The sequence below is a fragment of the Rhinatrema bivittatum genome, chromosome 7 (assembly GCF_901001135.1).
Source record: "Rhinatrema bivittatum chromosome 7, aRhiBiv1.1, whole genome shotgun sequence".
In the NCBI taxonomy this organism is placed as follows: Eukaryota; Metazoa; Chordata; class Amphibia; order Gymnophiona; family Rhinatrematidae; genus Rhinatrema; species Rhinatrema bivittatum.
Window position 1 is genome coordinate 304,908,764 of NC_042621.1, and position 22,200 is coordinate 304,930,963.

The following is a 22,200-nucleotide window of genomic DNA, read 5'->3' on the forward strand; positions in this document are numbered from 1 at the left end:
TAACATTCTCAGTGTGCGCATAGCACATAACATTCTCAGGGCGCGCATAGCACATAACATTCTCAGTGTGTGCATAACATTCTCAGTGTGCGCATAGCACATAACATTCTCAGTGTGTGCATAACATTCTCAGTGTGCGCATAGCACATAACATTCTCAGTGTGTGCATAACATTCTCAGTGTGCGCATAGCACATAACATTCTCAGTGTGCGCATAGCACATAACATAACGTACGCAGTCACCACTTACTCTCAGCGTGTCGCGTCCTCTATCCCCGTCCTCCCTTTTTCCCGTTTGTTCTTTCCTCGTGAAAATTCTAAATAACATCAAACACTTGACAACTGTTGTTTGGTGTAAAAAGGCCGCAGCTTTTATTGTTTAACAACATGTATAATACCTTCCTGGTATACCCGAGCCGATGAACTGCCCCTGACCGCCTGCCGTAACCAAGCCAGGCGTCATGTAGCCAGGATCCCCCGCCGCGTGACCTCACCCTGACGGGGGTCCCGCCCTTGGCGCTTTTCATCGCGCCCCGCCTTAGCGGCGCCTCCCATGGCGCTGACGGCTCACACTCAGTCTGGTAATGCCGCCGGCATCCCCTACTCACTCTTTGACCGGCCCGGGTAACCGCCTTCCCCTAAGCTGCGACATCCTCTGATCGTGTACTTTATATTGTCTTACCACTAATAAAACGCTAATTAACCTGAAGTAACCCTTAATAACCTCGATTTCCCTCTTGCTTCCCGCCTTCTTGTAGGGTGGGTGGGTGGGTTTCGCCTCGCGCTCTGGATGGAAAAGGGGCTGGGGCTGCCCCTTTCGACCCTTTAAGGGGTCGAGAACGTCATCGGTCGGCGCCACAAGCGCCTTCTGATGACGTCTTGCCCCTCTCCCCTCCTCCCCCTTTTCCTCTCACGGACCGCCATCCTTCGAGGGTGGCGCGCCCGTTATGGGGCGGGCTCAGGCCAGTAGGCCCGGGCCCTCCTATTAACGTACGCAGTCACCACTTACTCTCAGCGTGTCGCGTCCTCTATCCCCGTCCTCCCTTTTTCCCGTTTGTTCTTTCCTCGTGAAAATTCTAAATAACATCAAACACTTGACAACTGTTGTTTGGTGTAAAAAGGCCGCAGCTTTTATTGTTTAACAACATGTATAATACCTTCCTGGTATACCCGAGCCGATGAACTGCCCCTGACCGCCTGCCGTAACCAAGCCAGGCGTCATGTAGCCAGGATCCCCCGCCGCGTGACCTCACCCTGACGGGGGTCCCGCCCTTGGCGCTTTTCATCGCGCCCCGCCTTAGCGGCGCCTCCCATAGCGCTGACGGCTCACACTCAGTCTGGTAATGCCGCCGGCATCCCCTACTCACTCTTTGACCGGCCCGGGTAACCGCCAAGACGCGAGGTAGGTAACCCCTTGCCTCGCGTCCCCCCACTAACCTAACTAGCTGCGGCCTTTTTCTTCCTTGTATGACCTTCTTCGATTGCGTCCTGTAACATATTATTGAATATATCATACCCGATGTCCGACAGGTGTATCCCGTCGTCCCTGAACAGTCCTGGACACTTGTCTTCTGCCCACTGGTGTCTTATCTGCTGAGTCCCGCTTTTGCCTGCCCATTTCTCCAACTGTCTGTTCACTTTCTTTCTCCCTCTGTTCCATAACTTGGATTCTGTCCACTTGGGCCTCGGTATGATCTCTGACCAAATCACTGCTGCCTTTGGGTATAACCCTGCTATTATTTTTAAGTCGTCTTTTACTGCTTGGATTAGTCTTTTGCAATTCAATGAATTCAAATCATTGCCCCCCAGATGTACTATGATCACTTCTGGAGCCGCCTTGGATTCCCTTAGGCGCCGTAATAGGGGCAATAATTGTTTCCATTGCATGCCGGGTTTTCCTATCCATGTAACGCTCCACCCCTGTGGGACCAGGCCTAGGTGCTGTCCATAAGGTCGCTCCCTCGCTCTCTTGGCCGCCCATCTTATGTATGAGTGGCCAATGATCCAAGCTGTCCGCTGCGCCCTCTGTTGCTCTGGAAGATAGAATTAACAGGTTGATTAGTACAATTAAGAGCTACCCTGTCCAGCCGCACATATGTGTCGACTGCGTTTGATCTCCATCTCCCGATCTTTTTTATCGTGTCCTTGTCCAATCCCGCCTGCGCTGCACTTGTAGCTGCTCCTATTCGGAACGAGTGCGAGCTGAATTTTTTAATGTCCCATTTTAATTTGTTTGCCGCTGTTTTCAGTACGGCTATCAGCTGAAATTTTGTTAGCGGGGATCCGTCTTGATGTATCAGCAGGTGTTTCCTACCCACTGGGCGTGTATCTAAGTATTCTCTGGCATTCGCGATTGGGCAGGTGTTACAACCCACGACTGGCTTGAGCGTTAAGGTGGAGCCTTTTTCTTGCTGGTCGGTCTTGGATCTGATTATAGTTATCCGGAGTATCTCCGCTGTACATAGCACGTTTTTTATCAGTAGTCCGTTCTCGCCATCGTCTTTTTTATTACGGGCCACTAGTTCGCTGACTCGAAAGGCTCCGTAGAATGCCAGCGAGAAGGCGAGCCTGAATAGCTTGGTCTCGAATGTCGATTTGCAGATTGTTTCTAGTGCTGCCCATAACGCTTTCAGCCTGTGGTGCGTAATGGGATGCCTGTCATCCCTTTTTGGGCCTATTTTCTTTGCCCAACCTGCGAGCAACTTCTTCACTAAGAATGATTTTGTTGGGTCGCCCCATCCGAATGCTTTAAGGAAGAATGCTGCGCCCGCGAGGCGCTTGACCACGGCATTCCTGGACATTCCGCTTTCCTTTGCTGTAACGATGAATTTGATCAATAGCTCCTCGCTGACGGGTCCCTGTGACCATCCGATCGTTCCGAGAAAACTGGCGACTTCGTCGAAACTGCGTCGGTATGATGTCCATGTTGCCGGGGCAACGGATCTCTGGAGTAAGTCTCTTGTTATTGAAGACCAATTTGCCATAATCGATGTGGCATTGTTGTTGCTGTCTCGTCTGCCGTCGGTACCTGTTTGCGAAATAGATGCCATTTAGCGCGCGACAATGCATCGGCCGCGCCATTTAGCGCCCCCGGGACGTGTCTAGCCCTTAAGGTTATGTTATTTCGCAGCGCCTCCAGCACTATTTCTCTTAGTAAATTGACTACTCTCTGGCATTTTGCTGATTGCGCATTCAGCACGTGGACGACTGCCTGGTTGTCGCACCAGAAGATTATGTGTCGGTTCCTGAGTTTGTCGCTCCATAGTACCAACGTGACCCATATTGGAAATAGTTCTAAGAAGGTGATATTTTTTGTCAATCCCTTCTCTTTCCATTCTTCTGGCCAAGGTTCGGCGCACCACGCTCCTTGACATAAGGCGCCAAATCCCCACGTGCCTGATGCATCCGTTTGTATGTTCAAATCCTGGTTGGATAAGGGGGGGTCCTGGATAACTGCAATGCCGTTGAAATTGACTAGGAAGTCATTCCATATCCTAAAGTCCTCCCGAATTTCTTTCGACACGCGTAGGTAATGATGTGGCTTCTTTAACCCGACCGTTGCGGTTGCCAACCTTCTCATGAATGCTCTGCCCATGGGTATCACTCTGCACGCGAAATTGAGGGTTCCTAAGATGCTTTGTGCCACTTGTAGCGTAATTTTCTTTGCGGCTCCCGTTTTTTGCATCATGTTGCGCAGTTTGTCTACTTTTTCTTCCGGTAATCTTGCTGTCATTCGCACGGAATCCAGCTCAATTCCCAAGAACGCTATTGTTGTTACTGGACCTTCCGTCTTGTTGCTGGCTAGCGGTACGCCCAATTCGGCTGCTACTGTCTGGAAGTCGGCGAGTAGACTGCCGCATGCGTCGGAATCTTTGGGTCCCACGAATAGAAAGTCATCTAGGTAATGTATAATATTGTTTGATTCTGCTTTCTTAGCTACCACCCAATGCAGGAAGGAGCTGAAAAGCTCGAAATACGCACATGAGATGGAACATCCCATGGGCATGCATTTGTCGAAGAAGAATTGGCTGTTAAATGTGAACCCCAGTAGGGGGAAGCTATCTGGGTGAACTGGGAGCAACCTGAAAGCGGATTCTATGTCCGCTTTTGCCATCAGTGCCCCTCTTCCGCATGACCGAAGCAGTGCCAATGCGGTATCGAAAGATGCGTATTGCACTGAACAATCCTCTTGCAGCAGGTGGTCGTTTACGGATTTGCCTGGCGGGGATGACAAATTTAGTATGAGTCGGAACTTTCCTTTCTCCTTTTTTGGGATCACCGCTAGTGGTGATATGTACATTGATTGGAATGGCTGTTGCGCAAATGGGCCTGCTATCCTTCCTAATTCTAATTCTGTTTGCAGCTTCTGACGGACGATATCCTCATGTTTCATTGCCGAGGGAGAGTTGCTGATTGGTGCTCCTTGGATTTGTCCCTGAAATGGGATGACGAACCCATCTTTGAACCCATTCCAAATCTTGTTTGCTTTCTCCTTGTTCGGGTAAAGTTCGAGCCATAATTTCAGAGCTCTGAACTGTATTGGTGACGGTGCTTTTTCGAATTGTCTCGTCTCATGGATTAACCTTACTCCCTGTCAATACCTTTTTGTTACATTTTGACATTGGGTGCGGTGCTGCGCATATGGTGCAAACATGTTTAAATTTGCAGTCTTGAAATGTACATGTGGCTTTGTTGTATCGCCAACAGCTGTTGTCATGGGCCGATATCTGTTTTGACGAGTATCTGAAAGGAGATGACCTTCGAGTATTCCTGACTTTCATCCCTGTCTCCGCGGTTTTGCAAGTCATGTGTTGAATCCATAGGCTGACGTCCTGCGTTCCCCAGGTCATATGACGGTTCTCTTCCATTTTGTCTCGGAACTGTTCGTCATAATTAAGCCATGACCAGCCTCCGTGTTGTTGATACGATCTCATGATGTTGACTGCATAGGCCAACATCGGTCCGTATTGTGATTGGTCCTTCCTCCCGATCACACTGGCCATGTATAGGAAGGCTGTTATCCAATTCACTATGGTCTTCGGTATTTTTCTCTCCCTCTCTTTGTAGTGCTTTCCGTCTGCGGACTTCTTTCTCCCTTCATTTTTTCGTCTTCCGAGTAGTATGGTAAAGATGTCAATGTATTTTTTCTTTTGAATTTTCTTTCTTAATCGCTTGGGTACTTCTTCCCAAAGCTCCGACAAGGTAGTGAGTGCTGGTGGGCCTCTTGACTCCTTTTCGCCATCCCTCTTGCGTCCTTGTTGGTCGCTGTCGGAGTCTGAGGATGAACTTGAGGAGCTATAGGAGCTGCTGGAGCTGGTGCTCTCTCTGCGCTTGCGCTTTGTTTTTCGTTTCTTTTTCCCCGTCCCTGAACTATCGTTCATCCCCGTGTGCCCTAAACTATACTGTGGTATACCGATCGCCAAGTCAGCGTCTTTTTCCGAGCACTCACCCGCCACGCGACGATCTCGTGTTGTTTGGTGTGCTGCATAACTTGTCGATGGCTGTTCCTCCACTTCGAGTTCATCACCCGGCTGCCCTCTTTGTTCTCCTGCTGAGGTTGTTCCTTCTTTCGTGACTTGCCTTGTTGCTGAGATAGGCCTGTCAGGCTCTCTTCTTGTTGTCCCGTTTTCCTCTTGACTTATTCCTCTGCTATTGTTGACTGCTGGTTGCATGTGTCGTGGCGAATGCCATGATCCTACCTCACCGTCTAGTCTCCGGGCAGGTCTCGAAGAGGATTCGATCCATTCCCCATCTGCTGGGTGATAATGGTAGTCGTACTGCCTTCGTTGAAGCCAACCCTCCTGGGGTCTCCTGTTCGTGTTCCCGTAGGGGTACTCTCTTGGCTCTTCCCGTCTGCCGCGCCGTTCTCCGACAACCCAGTTTTGATTTTCCCTCGGGTGCCAACCTGATCTGTCTTGACGATGCCCGGGATCGCCGGCTTGATGTTCGAACTCGAAGCTGTTTCTCGTATGGAAATCTCTGTCCTGGTAACTCGCGTATCCCGAAGCGTTCCGCCAAGCTTCTTCGCCCCAATTGTGGTACTGCGGCGAGTGTTCTCTGGTCCTCTGCGATCTCGTCGGGGGTTCGCTCGCCCTGTTCCGCTCTTCGCTGGAGACCTCTCTTGCTTCGCCCGGCGCTGTCTCAGCGTCCTTGCTAACTCCTGGCGCTTCTGCTGTCTCTATTTCCTCCTGCTCGACGGTTTCGTTGACTATCACCCTGGAGCCGGCCTTACGGGCTACCCCGCGCTCTCCTCTAGTCCTCTTCCTGCCGCGAGGTCTGTGTGGCGTTGGTGGTTCCAGGTTCGTTCTTCCTGTCTTGTTGCCTTCCGCCAAGGCCTTGGACCTTGTAATTCTCTGGGTTTGGCCCGCCTTCTTGGCCATCTTTGTCACTCGCGATGCTTTGCGAGCTGGCATGCTGTTTCTATGGAAAGACTATAAGGAGGCACAGACTGATTAGTATGGGGTTGACACTTTTTCTTTATGAACGACACTCTGAACGCCCGCTCCCGGGCGTTTACTTTTATTCACCAAACAAAACAACGAAAGGAAAATTAAAATTTTTTCAGGGTTATTATTGTGCTCCGTTGGTATCCTCGCACACTGCTTTCGTTGCGGCACCTGAAATGCAATAGGGTAAAATACTTCTGGGCTGTGAGATGCAGCTCTCCGCGCCCGACATGCCACAAATCGACAAAACATATTCAGGTTTGAACTTATTTCGTTTCGTGAGGGCTGTAAAGTGACTTGCCCCTGTCACGAGGAATGACAATATGGCTTGAAACATGGTCTCCTGGTTCATAGACCCCCCGCTCTAATCGTTGGGCAAATTCTTCCTCCCCTTAATCCCTACGATCAATCAACAATCAACACTGATACACCTGCGCTTTGCGTTCGCTGACTAGGTGCATGCGGAGGGGCGAAAAAGGAGAGCGCGACGTCGAGGACCGACGCCACCGCAGGCAGACGGTCCCAACCCATGAATCAGCCGGACTTCCTCTCGTGATCCTACTTGGCTGCTCTGTTCAAAGAAAATTTTTTTTTTTTTTTTTTTTAAAGGCACAGGGTGGGAGGGGGGGGGGGGGTACCAATCCCTTGCAGCCTTCACCATCCCGGGCAGCCATCCCGCTCTAGCTGGGTGGGACATCGCAAGAGCACCCCACCCGGCCCCCCTTTTTTTTTTTTTTTTTTTTTTTTTGCGACCCGCTCGACCCCTCTCCGACATAGCCTCGGAGCCCGTGGTGACCTGCCCTCCGGAACGCCTCTTACCCAGCCTCCAACCCACGTGGCGCGCCGCGCGGGGGGGGGGGGGGGGGGTGGTCGGATACTCCCTGGGAAGCAAGTGAGCGGTGTGCCGGGGCGCGAACCTGCGGCCTATCCGCAACCAGGAACGTACTAACTTCCGCCCCGCACGTGGAGTCTTGTCGCCGCCGATGTGTTGTCACCAGCGCTTGCGGCGGCGGCGGCCTAGCAAGGTACGGACCGTCGGGTGAGGCGCCGGGCCAGCGTACGCGCGGCGGCAGCCGGGGGGGGGGGGGCCTCTCCGCAACCAGGAACGTGCTAAATTCTGCCCCGCACGTGGAGTCTTATCGCCGCCGATGTGTTGTCACCGGCGCTTACGGCGGCGGCGGCCTAGCAAGGTACGGGCCGTTGGGTGGGCCGCGGGCTAGCGTACGTGCGGCGGCGACCGGGGGGGGGGGGGGGAGGGTGGGCGAGGGGGGCAAGGACGGAAAGCTAAATCAGCAGCGTACGGAGTGCATTATTTTACTTACTCCCGGTCTGCTCCTCTGCCTGCTCGCTCTTTGTTCGCCTCCCGGGCTGGTACTCGTTTCCGCCTCGTGCCGACCCGCTGCTCACGGCCGCTCGTTTCGCCTCGCGCTCTGGATGGAAAAGGGGCTGGGGCTGCCCCTTTCGACCCTTTAAGGGGTCGAGAACGTCATCGGTCGGCGCCACAAGCGCCTTCTGATGACGTCTTGCCCCTCTCCCCTCCTCCCCCTTTTCCTCTCACGGACCGCCATCCTTCGAGGGTGGCGCGCCCGTTATGGGGCGGGCTCGGGCCAGTAGGCCCGGGCCCTCCTATTTCTCAGTGCGCGCATAGCACATAACATTCTCAGGGCGCGCATAGCACATAACATTCTCAGTGTGTGCATAACATTCTCAGTGTGCGCATAGCACATAACATTCTCAGTGTGGGGTAGATTTTAAGAGGCGCGCGAACAGCCTACTTTTGCTTGCGCATCAGACTCAAGCAAAAGTACGCTGGATTTTAGTAGATACGCGCGGAGCCGCGCGTATCCACTAAAATCCGGGATCGGCGCGCGCAAGGCTATCGATTTTGTATAGCCTGCGCGCGCCGAGCCGCGCTGCCTCCCCCCGTTCCCTCCAAGGCCGCTCCGAAATCGGAGCGGCCTCGGAGGGAACTTTCCTTTGCCCTCCCCTCACCTTACCCTCCCTTCCCCTACCTAACCCACCCACCCGGCCCTGTCTACACCCCCCCCTTACCGTTGTCGGGGGATTTACGCCTCCCGGAGGGAGACGTAAATCCCCGCGCGCCAGCGGGCCTGCTGCGCGCCGGGCCGCGACCTGGGGGCGGATACGGAGGGCGCGGCCACGCCCCCGGGCCGTAGCCACGCCCCGTACCCGCCCCCAAAACGCGGCCGACACGCCCCCGAAACGCCGTGTCGACCGGGCCCGCCCCCCGACACGCCCCCGACACGCCCCCCTCCGAAAACCCCGGGACGTACGCGAGTCCCGGGGCTCTGCGCGCGCCGGGAGGCCTATGTAAAATAGGCTTCCCGGCGCGCAGGGCCCTGCTCGCCTAAATCCGCCCGGTTTTGGGCGGATTTAGGCGAGCAGGGCTCTGAAAATCTACCCCTGTGTGCATAACATTCTCAGTGTGCGCATAGCACATAACATTCTCAGGGCGCGCATAGCACATAACATTCTCAGTGTGCGCATAGCACATAACATTCTCAGGGCACGCATAACATTCTCAGGGCGCGCATAGCACATAACATTCTCAGTGTGTGCATAACATTCTCAGGGCGCACATAGCACATAACATTCTCAGGGCGCACATAGCACATAACGTTCTCAGGGAGCACATAACGTTCTCAGGGCGCACATAACGTTCTCAGGGAGCACATAGCACATAACATTCTCAGGGAGCACATAACGTTCTCAGGGCGCACATAGCACATAACGTTCTCAGGGAGCACATAGCACATAACATTCTCAGGGAGCACATAACGTTCTCAGGGCGCACATAGCACATAACGTTCTCAGGGAGCACATAGCACATAACATTCTCAGGGAGCACATAACGTTCTCAGGGCGCACATAGCACATAACGTTCTCAGGGCGCACATAGCACATAACATTCTCAGGGAGCACATAACATTCTCAGGGCGCGCATAGCACATAACATTCTCAGTGTGCGCATAGCACATAACATTCTCAGGGCACGCATAACATTCTCAGGGCGCGCATAGCACATAACATTCTCAGTGTGCGCATAGCACATAACATTCTCAGGGCACGCATAACATTCTCAGGGCGTGCATAGCACATAACATTCTCAGTGTGTGCATAACATTCTCAGGGCGCACATAGCACATAACATTCTCAGTGTGTGCATAACATTCTCAGGGCGCACATAGCACATAACATTCTCAGGGCGCACATAGCACATAACATTCTCAGTGTGTGCATAACATTCTCAGGGCGCGCATAGCACATAACATTCTCAGGGCGCGCATAGCACATAACATTCTCAGGGCGCGCATAGCACATAACATTCTCAGTGCGCGCATAGCACATAACATTCTCAGGGCGCGCATAGCACATAACATTCTCAGGGCGCGCATAGCACATAACATTCTCAGGGCGCGCATAACATTCTCAGTGCGTGCATAACATTCTCAGGGCGCACATAGCACATAACATTCTCAGGGCGCACATAGCACATAACATTCTCAGGGCGCGCATAGCACATAACATTCTCAGGGCGCGCATAGCACATAACATTCTCAGGGCGCACATAGCATTCTCAGGGCGCGCATAGCATTCTCAGGGCGCACATAGCACATAACATTCTCAGGGCGCACATAGCACATAACATTCTCAGTGCGTGCATAACATTCTCAGGGCGCGCATAGCACATAACTTTCTCAGGGCGCACATAGCACATAACATTCTCAGTGCGTGCATAACATTCTCAGGGCGCGCATAGCACATAACATTCTCAGGGCGCACATAGCACATAACATTCTCAGTGCGTGCATAACATTCTCAGGGCGCGCATAGCACATAACATTCTCAGGGCGCGCATAGCACATAACATTCTCAGGGCACGCATAACATTCTCAGGGCGCGCATAGCACATAACATTCTCAGGGCACGCATAACATTCTCAGGGCGCGCATAGCACATAACATTCTCAGGGCGTACATAGCACATAACATTCTCAGGGCGCACATAGCACATAACATTCTCAGTGCGCACATAACATCCTCAGGGCGCGCATAACATTCTCAGGGCGCGCATAGCACATAACATTCTCAGGGCACGCATAACATTCTCAGGGCGCGCATAACATTCTCAGGGCGCGCATAACATTCTCAGGGCGCGCATAGCACATAACATTCTCAGGGCGCACATAGCACATAACATTCTCAGGGCGCACATAGCACATAACATTCTCAGTGCGCGCATAACATTCTCAGGGTGCGCATAGCACATAACATTCTCAGGGCACGCATAACATTCTCAGGGCGCGCATAGCACATAACATTCTCAGGGCACGCATAACATTCTCAGGGCGCGCATAGCACATAACATTCTCAGGGCGCTCATAACATTCTCAGGGCGCGCATAGCACATAACATTCTCAGGGCGCGCATAACATTCTCAGTGCGCGCATAACATTCTCAGTGTGTGCATAACATTCTCGGGGCGCACATAGCACATAACATTCTCAGGGCACGCATAACATTCTCAGGGCGCGCATAGCACATAACATTCTCAGGGCACGCATAACATTCTCAGGGCGCACATAGCACATAACATTCTCAGGGCACGCATAACATTCTCAGGGCGCGCATAGCACATAACATTCTCAGGGCGCGCATAACATTCTCAGGGCGCGCATAGCACATAACATTCTCAGGGAGCACATATTCTCAGGGCACGCATAACATTCTCAGTGTGTGCATAACATTCTCAGGGCGCGCATAGCACATAACATTCTCAGGGAGCACATAACGTTCTCAGGGCGCACATAGCACATAACATTCTCAGGGCGCACATAGCACATAACATTCTCAGGGCGCACATAGCATTCTCAGGGCGCGCATAGCATTCTCAGGGTGCGCATAGCATTCTCAGGGTGCGCATAGCATTCTCAGGGCGCACATAGCACATAACATTCTCAGGGCGCACATAGCACATAACATTCTCAGTGCGTGCATAACATTCTCAGGGCGCGCATAGCACATAACATTCTCAGGGCGCACATAGCACATAACATTCTCAGTGTGTGCATAACATTCTCAGGGCGCTCATAGCACATAACATTCTCAGGGCGCACATAACATTCTCAGTGCGTGCATAACATTCTCAGGGCGCACATAGCACATAACATTCTCAGGGCATGCATAACATTCTCAGGGTGCGCATAGCACATAACATTCTCAGGGCACTCATAACATTCTCAGGGCGCGCATAGCACATAACATTCTCAGGGCACGCATAACATTCTCAGGGCGCGCATAGCACATAACATTCTCAGGGCGTACATAGCACATAACATTCTCAGGGCGCACTTAGCACATAACATTCTCAGGGCGCACATAGCACATAACATTCTCAGTGCGCACATAACATCCTCAGGGCGCGCATAACATTCTCAGGGCGCGCATAGCACATAACATTCTCAGGGCACGCATAACATTCTCAGGGCGCGCATAACATTCTCAGGGCGCGCATAACATTCTCAGGGCGCGCATAACATTCTCAGGGCGCGCATAGCACATAACATTCTCAGGGCGCACATAGCACATAACATTCTCAGGGCGCACATAGCACATAACATTCTCAGTGCGCGCATAACATTCTCAGGGTGCGCATAGCACATAACATTCTCAGGGCACGCATAACATTCTCAGGGCGCGCATAGCACATAACATTCTCAGGGCGCGCATAACATTCTCAGGGCGCGCATAGCACATAACATTCTCAGGGCGCGCATAACATTCTCAGGGCGCGCATAGCACATAACATTCTCAGGGCGCGCATAACATTCTCAGTGCGCGCATAACATTCTCAGTGTGTGCATAACATTCTCGGGGCGCACATAGCACATAACATTCTCAGGGCACGCATAACATTCTCAGGGCGCGCATAGCACATAACATTCTCAGGGCACGCATAACATTCTCAGGGCGCACATAGCACATAACATTCTCAGGGCACGCATAACATTCTCAGGGCGCGCATAGCACATAACATTCTCAGGGCGCGCATAACATTCTCAGGGCGCGCATAGCACATAACATTCTCAGGGAGCACATAACATTCTCAGGGCACGCATAACATTCTCAGTGTGTGCATAACATTCTCAGGGCGCGCATAGCACATAACATTCTCAGGGAGCACATAACGTTCTCAGGGCGCACATAGCACATAACATTCTCAGGGCGCGCATAGCACATAACATTCTCAGGGCGCACATAGCACATAACATTCTCAGGGCGCACATAGCATTCTCAGGGTGCGCATAGCATTCTCAGGGTGCGCATAGCATTCTCAGGGCGCGCATAGCATTCTCAGGGCGCGCATAGCACATAACATTCTCAGGGCGCACATAGCACATAACATTCTCAGTGCGTGCATAACATTCTCAGGGCGCGCATAGCACATAACATTCTCAGGGCGCACATAGCACATAACATTCTCAGTGTGTGCATAACATTCTCAGGGCGCTCATAGCACATAACATTCTCAGGGCGCACATAACATTCTCAGTGCGTGCATAACATTCTCAGGGCGCACATAGCACATAACATTCTCAGGGCACGCATAACATTCTCAGGGTGCGCATAGCACATAACATTCTCAGGGCACGCATAACATTCTCAGGGCGCGCATAGCACATAACATTCTCAGGGCACGCATAACATTCTCAGGGCGCGCATAGCACATAACATTCTCAGGGCGCACATAGCACATAACATTCTCAGGGCGCACATAGCACATAACATTCTCAGGGCGCACATAGCACATAACATTCTCAGTGCGCACATAACATCCTCAGGGCGCGCATAACATTCTCAGGGCGCACATAGCACATAACATTCTCAGGGCACGCATAACATTCTCAGGGCGCGCATAACATTCTCAGGGCGCGCATAGCACATAACATTCTCAGGGCGCACATAGCACATAACATTCTCAGGGTGCACATAGCACATAACATTCTCAGTGCGCGCATAACATTCTCAGGGTGCGCATAGCACATAACATTCTCAGGGCACGCATAACATTCTCAGGGCGCGCATAGCACATAACATTCTCAGGGCACGCATAACATTCTCAGGGCGCGCATAGCACATAACATTCTCAGGGCGCGCATAACATTCTCAGGGCGCGCATAGCACATAACATTCTCAGGGCGCGCATAACATTCTCAGTGCGCGCATAACATTCTCAGTGTGTGCATAACATTCTCGGGGCGCACATAGCACATAACATTCTCAGGGCACGCATAACATTCTCAGGGCGCGCATAGCACATAACATTCTCAGGGCACGCATAACATTCTCAGGGCGCGCATAGCACATAACATTCTCAGGGCACGCATAACATTCTCAGGGCGCACTTAGCACATAACATTCTCAGGGCACGCATAACATTCTCAGGGCGCACATAGCACATAACATTCTCAGGGCGCGCATAACATTCTCAGGGCGCGCATAGCACATAACATTCTCAGGGAGCACATAACATTCTCAGGGCACGCATAACATTCTCAGTGTGTGCATAACATTCTCAGGGCGCGCATAGCACATAACATTCTCAGGGAGCACATAACATTCTCAGGGCGCACATAGCACATAACATTCTCAGGGAGCACATAACATTCTCAGGGCGCACATAGCACATAACGTTCTCAGGGAGCACATAACGTTCTCAGGGCGCACATAGCACATAACGTTCTCAGGGCGCACATAGCACATAACATTCTCAGGGCGCACATAGCACATAACATTCTCAGGGCGCACATAACGTTCTCAGGGCGCACATAGCACATAACGTTCTCAGGGAGCACATAGCACATAACATTCTCAGGGAGCACATAACGTTCTCAGGGCGCACATAGCACATAACGTTCTCAGGGAGCACATAGCACATAACATTCTCAGGGAGCACATAACGTTCTCAGGGCGCACATAGCACATAACGTTCTCAAGGAGCACATAGCACATAACATTCTCAGGGAGCACATAACGTTCTCAGGGCGCACATAGCACATAACGTTCTCAGGGAGCACATAGCACATAACGTTCTCAGGGCGCGCATAACATTCTCAGGGAGCACATAACGTTCTCAGGGCGCACATAGCACATAACATTCTCAGGGAGCACATAACGTTCTCAGGGCGCACATAGCACATAACGTTCTCAGGGAGCACATAGCACATAACATTCTCAGGGAGCACATAATGTTCTCAGGGCGCACATAGCACATAACGTTCTCAGGGAGCACATAGCACATAACATTCTCAGGGAGCACATAACGTTCTCAGGGCGCACATAGCACATAACGTTCTCAGGGAGCACATAGCACATAACGTTCTCAGGGAGCACATAACGTTCTCAGGGCGCACATAGCACATAACGTTCTCAGGGCGCACATAGCACATAACATTCTCAGGGAGCACATAACGTTCTCAGGGCGCACATAGCACATAACGTTCTCAGGGAGCACATAGCACATAACGTTCTCAGGGCGCGCATAACATTCTCAGGGAGCACATAACGTTCTCAGGGCGCACATAGCACATAACGTTCTCAGGGAGCACATAACGTTCTCAGGGCGCACATAGCACATAACATTCTCAGGGAGCACATAGCACATAACGTTCTCAGGGCGCGCATAACATTCTCAGGGAGCACATAACGTTCTCAGGGCGCACATAGTACATAACGTTCTCAGGGAGCACATAACGTTCTCAGGGCGCACATAGCACATAACGTTCTCAGGGAGCACATAGCACATAACGTTCTCAGGGCGCGCATAACATTCTCAGGGAGCACATAACGTTCTCAGGGCGCACATAGCACATAACATTCTCAGGGAGCACATAACGTTCTCAGGGCGCACAATGCACATAACATTCTCAGGGAGCACATAACGTTCTCAGGGCGCACATAGCACATAACATTCTCAGGGAGCACATAACGTTTTCAGGGCGCACATAGCACATAACATTCTCAGGGAGCACATAACGTTCTCAGGGCGCACATAGCACATAACATTCTCAGGGCGCGCATAACGTTCTCAGGGCGCACATAGCACATAACATTCTCAGGGCGCGCATAACATTCTCAGGGCGCACATAGCACATAACGTTCTCAGGGCGCGCATAACATTCTCAGTGCGTGTACAGCAGCCGTGATTGGAACATTTATGCCTCAAAGATCATTTTGGTTCCATTCCCTGGTGTAAAATTCTAGGAAAATAATTTCAGGCTAGATTTGAGCCCCTAGAGCTTGTGAATGTGGCCAATGTCCCAGGGAGATCTTAAGCTCAGTACCGGACGCAGTCCCTGCTGACAGCTCATCTTACCCTGCCTTTCTCACTGTCTTGTGGGATGTGTACGTTTACCTTCCTGGTGTAAGTAGAGGGGGGAATTTATGAAAATCAGGCTTGGATTACCCTGTAAAGTCTGACTTGGCCTATACGAGGATGTGTGCATCTATAATTTACCTGAAGGCAGGCCCGAGCTCACCTTTCATCTCCCTCCTCACCGGAAGCACGAAACATCCCAGATCAGATGTTGCTCACCTCCACAAACCAATGGCATCGCCTTTCCAACCAGGGCTGGTCTATGGGTAGGGGCAAGCTAAACAGTTGCTCCAGGAGCCTTGGACACTGCCCACATCCCCCCTTGGCCTGGTCAACTGGTGGGCAAGGGAGCAGCAGTGACCATAGGTACCCAGTATAAGGCAAGGCTAGGAGAGGCTCAAGCCATGCATGTGATTGGCTGGAGGAGAAATGCTTACTGGCACATTAGCTTTCTCTGAGCAGCAAGATTATGGGATGCTGAGGCTTAAACAAGAGAGCGGCCATATGCAGCATAAGAGGTTGATGTGCTACTGAGTGCCGCTCCTGCTGACGTCCAAAGAAGAGGTGGGAGATACAGCTGCAGGAGTGGTGGGGAGGCTAAAAGTATTGAGAATCGGGGGCAGAGAGCAGGAAATCCACATCATATGGAGCAAGGTGGGGGGAGGAGAGGGAGACTGTACATGGAGTGGTGAGGGCAGGGAGAGGAAATCCTGCATGGGGTGATGGAAGACGGGGAAAGGGAGACCAGACCAGCAAAGGGCGATGGAGGTGGGGGTGAAGGGAGAAGGAGAGAGGACTTGAGATGGGGGACATGAAATGGGAGAGAGGATTCAGGATAAAGGGATAGAGAGAGGACCATAGCTACAGCGAGAGAGAGAATTGGAACTAGTGGAAGGGAGAGAGAAGACTGAGTGCGTACGGTGGATCAGAGGTGGGGCCGATGAAATCTGGGGATAAAGGAGGGGCAGAGAAGAGAGAGAGGACATGGGAATGGAGGGAGCTGATTAAGGATGGGAGGATTATGGAGAGAGGATCCAAAATGGCAGGAGAAAGGGCCAGAAACAGAAAAGGATGAGTGACAGGAAAAGAACACGAGTTGGTAAGGGATGAGAGGCAGAAGAAAGTAGAGGAGGACTGGGGATGGGGTGAATACATAGGGTGGGAGGGAGAAAGAGGATACTGGAGAAGGAAGGAGAATGGGGAGGAGGTGAGAGAGAGAGGGGAAGGGCTGAAAGATGAAAATAGGACTGGGAAGGGCAATGAGGTACGAGATAGAAAGGTAGGATAGGGAGAGGTGAGAGATGTGCAGAACAGGAAATGACGTGGCAAGGAAAGAGAGGATTATAGCAGATCTTGAAGGGGGTGGCTGGAGAGAGAGAGTCAGTTTGGGGATGGTGGGGGATGATACCGTCAGAAAGGAAGCAGCAGTTGCCCAGATAACTGGAGATTGGTGAGGGAAAGATAAGAGGGCTGAGAGGAGGCAAAGAAAGGGAGCGTTAGGAAGGTAAATAAGTGAGATGAAAGGAAAAGATCAATGTCAGAGACAGATGGAGTGGAGGAAGAGAAGAAACAGAAAATGGAAAGGAGATCCTGGAAAAGGAAAATGGAGACCAGGACTAAGCTATTTATTTATTTATTTATTTATTTATTTATTTAACAGCTTTTAATATACCGGTGTTCGTGCAAGCACATCACGCCGGTTTACAATAAACTTGAGAAAGGAGGAAATTACAAAAAACAGGGAGTGGGGGATGGAGCAGGAGCGAAAAGGGGGGGGGGGAGAGAGGGAGAAAGGTAAAAGGAGGAAAGACAGTAGCTAAGAAAGGTAAAAGGAATGTAGCAGTATTTACATGAGAGGTTGATTAACGGGGTTAAACATTGTTGCTTAATTACAGCGGTTAAAGAAGGATATGTAGATTATATAGAGGATATATATGGAAGCTTAATTACAACAGTTATGGTAGGTTATATTGATAACTTATTTAAACAATTAAACACATATGTATAAAATATTAGCTTATTTAGAAAAGAAAATACCCAGGCCGCAAAGGCAGAAAAGTTATTTTAAGTTTGGTGACTGGAATGTGCATCTCTGATGTCTTTGTAGTTTGCATAATTTTGAGGAAGTGCATTGCTGTTTCTCTTTCTCCTGACTTGCAGTGCATGCAGAAGTCAGGCTTCTTGGGGTTTCCAGTTCAGTTTTTGTCTACATTCTTCTGTTTCTCATTTGTGGTTCCTTATTTTATATTAGGAGATGGTCTGTCTGTATTCTGTGTGACAGAGGTGAAGCTGTTTGAGTCCTGGAATTAGTGCTCTTTTGGTATGACAAGTCTGTTTTATAGCTTTGGAATGTGGGTTTTGTTTTTAATTAAGCTTTGTATTATTTCCAAAATATCTATGAGTAGATAGCTTTTGTTGCTTTTACTGAGGTGACTCCTGAATTTGTATATTTCGCATGTGACCCTTACTTAGGAGGGTTTAGATCGCAAGGGCACACAAACTGCTTTATTCTTCAGGGCTGCTCTGGCTGGCCCTTCTCCCATCACTTTACTCTCTCTCTCCCGAGGGTGCAATATGTTTTTTGGAGGGAAGCTCTCGCTGAGGGTGCTGTGAGATGCAGCCTCCCAAGGGCTGAGATGCTGGAACAAACCAGGCAGGACAAGGCTCTGGGAGTGAAATCAAATCTTTCCTGATTCTTTAACATTTAAACTAAAGTCCATTTTTTCCATACAAGGTGAGATGAGGGCTGACGGATGTACAAAGGTGATTTTCTCTCTTCTGGGACGGTGTCCTTTATCTCGGTGTCTGCCTAACGCTTCCCATGGTGATTTCCAAGTGCACAAAGCTCTCCCAGTGGGTTAAACGGGAATCTTACTGGAGGGGTCCCCTCGAACATGGAAAACGTTTTACCCGAGCCCCGTTTTTCACAGACACCCAGCCTGGCCTGGTCCCATGGGATGGAGATCCAGTGAGGAAACTCCATAGACCTTGGTCCTTACTTCTCAGTCTTGGTGCTTTTGACTTCTCTTGCAGGAAAAGTCTTTAAAATGCGGGAAACAGGCTATCCTAGCCCCGGATCCCCATGGGGAGAGGGAGTCCAAAAAACATCCCACAACCATTACCCACAATACGTTTTGAATGCAAAAACTGGATACATCTTCAGCCACCAAAGCTTCGCTCATAAGGTGCTGCCACTTAGCGTGGAGCTGAGGAGTCTTCATTCCTCTGAGTGAGAGTCCCAAAGGGAATCTGGCCCCAAGCTGTAACTAATAGTAGAGGGACCCCTGTGGCAGGGAGGGCACGACGAGCCAGGGAGTACAAAAGGGACATTCTCGCTACATAAAAATGAGTCCACTGAATATTCAAATGGGCACAAGCAACCAATCCCAGCCCTCCAGGGTGGGAGGGGCTGAAAGGCTCACAGGGATGTAGTTTGTAAGCAGAGACCTAGGGCCATCTGGTGGCTGACCCAAGGGGCACCGCCTGTCCACTGAAAGAATACCTGGAGGAGAGGGAGAGTGCCGAGAGGGAGAGAGAGAGAGAGAGCAGGGAGAGATGCCTGGACCATGTAGGGGGTGCAGAATGTCTGAGGATGAGCGAAAATGCTAGGAGGGAAGAGAGATTTCCTGAAGGGAGGGAGAGGAGGAGAGAATGGATGGAGGAGGGGAGATGAGGATGATGATTTCTGGAGGGAGGGAGAGAGGGGAAAGAATGGATGGAGAGGGGACAGGAAGAGGGTAAGAATATATGGGGGTGCCATTCGCCCTAGAGCCAGCTATGCCTTCAATAATAGCTCTCACTTCCATAGACTTCAGTGGCATCACTCCCCCTAACCACATCATTTACTTCCACAGACTTCAGTGGCATCACTCCCCCTAACCACATCATTTACTTCCACAGACTTCAGTGGCATCACTCCCCCTAACCACATCACTCACCTCCACAGATTTCAATGGCATCACTCCCCCTAACCACATCACTCATCTCCACAGATTTCAATGGCATCACTCCCCCTAACCACGTCACTCACCTCCACAGATTTCAGTGGCATCACTCCCCCTAACCACGTCACTCATCTCCACAGACTTCAGTGGCATCACTCCCCTAACCACGTCACTCACCTCCACAGACTTCAGTGGCATCACTCCCCTAACCACGTCACTCACCTCCACAGACTTCAGTGGCATCACTCCCCTAACCATGTCACTCACCTCCACAGACTTCAGTGGCATCACTCCCCTAACCACGTCACTCACCTCCACAGACTTCAGTGGCATCACACTCCTAACCACATCATTCACCTCCACAGACTTCAGTGGCATCACTCTCCTAACCACGTCATTCACCTCCACAGACTTCAGTGGCATCACACTCCTAACCACGTCACTCACCTCCACAGACTTCAGTGGCATCACTCCCCTAACCACGTCACTCACCTCCACAGACTTCAGTGGCATCACACTCCTAACCACGTCATTCACCTCCACAGACTTCAGTGGCATCACTCCCCTAACCACGTCACTCACCTCCACAGACTTCAGTGGCATCACTCCCCTAACCACGTCACTCACCTCCACAGACTTCAGTGGCATCACTCCCCTAACCACATCATTCGCTTCCACAGACTTCAGTGGCATCACTCTCCTAACCACATCACTCACCTCCACAGACTTCAGTGGCATCACTCTCCTACCCACATCATTCACCTCCACAGACTTCAGTGGCATCACTCTCCTAACCACATCACTCACCTCCACAGACTTCAGTGGCATCACTCCCCCTAACCACATCAATCACTTCAGACTTCAGTGGCATCACCCCCTAACCACATCACTCACCTCCACAGACTTCAGTGGCATCACTCCCCTAACCACATCATTCGCTTCCACAGACTTCAGTGGCATCACTTCCTGAACATTAGAATTACCTCATCGTAACTACAATTAGACTGAAAGGTATTTCTTTACTAAGATGCACCAAGGATTCTGTCTTGTCAATTCCTGTTTCAAATTATTTCTCCCAACTGAAAAATTTCCAGAATGCTCTGAAACAAGAGTCCATATAGCTGGAGCCAGGTGCTCAGCATAGGTGGTCCTGGAAGTTTGGCTGGAATGTGGACAACTTATTGGATAATAAATGGTATTCTCTAGCCAACCTCCTGTCCTTTCTTTCTCCTGCAAAAGTGCGAACATTCACGCTTTCCACACCTAGCACTAATACAACAGGTCCAACCCATTACTGCAGGGCATTTTACAACTCCTGGCTCCCAGCAGACTGGGATCTGTGGTCCTTTTTCATCAAAAGGGGATTAAACATCCCAGGATATTTTGGTGGCAGTGCCTAAAAGCTCAACTTGGCTCTAGTGACCAGAACCTTGAAGATGCACTAACAGGCCGATATAGTAAAGTGTGCCCAGCTGAGCACACTGTTTAACGCCTGTTTTGGATGCGCATCCACAACCTCTTACACCATAAGGGGTTTAGCGTGTCCAAAACACGCATCCAACTCCCCCGAAAGTAATAGCGCTCATCACATGCAAATGCATGTTGACAAGGCTATTAGCTATTCACCCCAAATCCAAAAAATAAGTGCGCCCAATCCACACATTTGTACACTCAGAAATTAATGCCAGCCCAGAGCAGGCGTTAATTTCTGAGTAGTCCAAAAATGTGTACAGAAAAGCAGAAAATACTGCTTTTCTGTACATCCTCTCACTTAATATCATGGCTAAAAAGGTTAAAACCAATTTTTAAAAAGTGCTGGCGGTCAGGTTAGGAAAAGGGACACTCGTAAAATTGAGCTTCCGTTTTCTAATCCCCTGACAGCCGCCTCTCCTGGGCGACCCCTCATTTAAATATTGTATTGCGCCCCCAGGAGAGGTGGCTGGGCGCGTGTTGAAACCGCAGGTGCACAACGTAGACTCACATTTTATCGAATGCGTATTGTATCGGCCTGTAAATTGGGAGAGTCCTAGTTCTGAGGATGCGGTGTAAGATGACATTTCTTCCCATAAAGAGTTCTTTTCATCTAATACCTACTCCACATCTAACCAATCTGAATAGCCTTTCTTCAGCAACATCCCAGCTCAGGGTTTGTGCGTTCTCAGTCATGTGTCACACTGTCAGAAAAACCTGGCAGAAGATACATGTCCCCTTTAGTGCAAGCCTTACACCCCCAGGGTATTTTCACACCATTAACACAGTAGTGTTCATTCTCAGACAGTTAAGATAATGACCCTAAATTGTTTAACTCCCTGTGGATCTTCTAGAAGTTTCTCCAATGACTGCGCCCATCTTGAGGTTCCTTTCAGGGTCTGGTGACTGCCACCTGGGGTCCCATCACTGTCATGGATCTCTGT

General features: G+C 50.6%; 1 protein-coding gene across 1 annotated transcript in view; it reads right to left on the reverse strand.

Annotated features, from left to right (window-relative positions):
* RGS10 (regulator of G protein signaling 10) overlaps positions 1–22,200 on the reverse strand; it is a 52,786-nt gene that overhangs the window by 18,465 nt on the left and 12,121 nt on the right. The window contains exon 2 of the mRNA XM_029610750.1: positions 22,078–22,196. Coding sequence (XP_029466610.1) covers positions 22,078–22,196 — 119 coding nt within the window. The remainder of the gene's footprint in view (positions 1–22,077; positions 22,197–22,200) is intronic.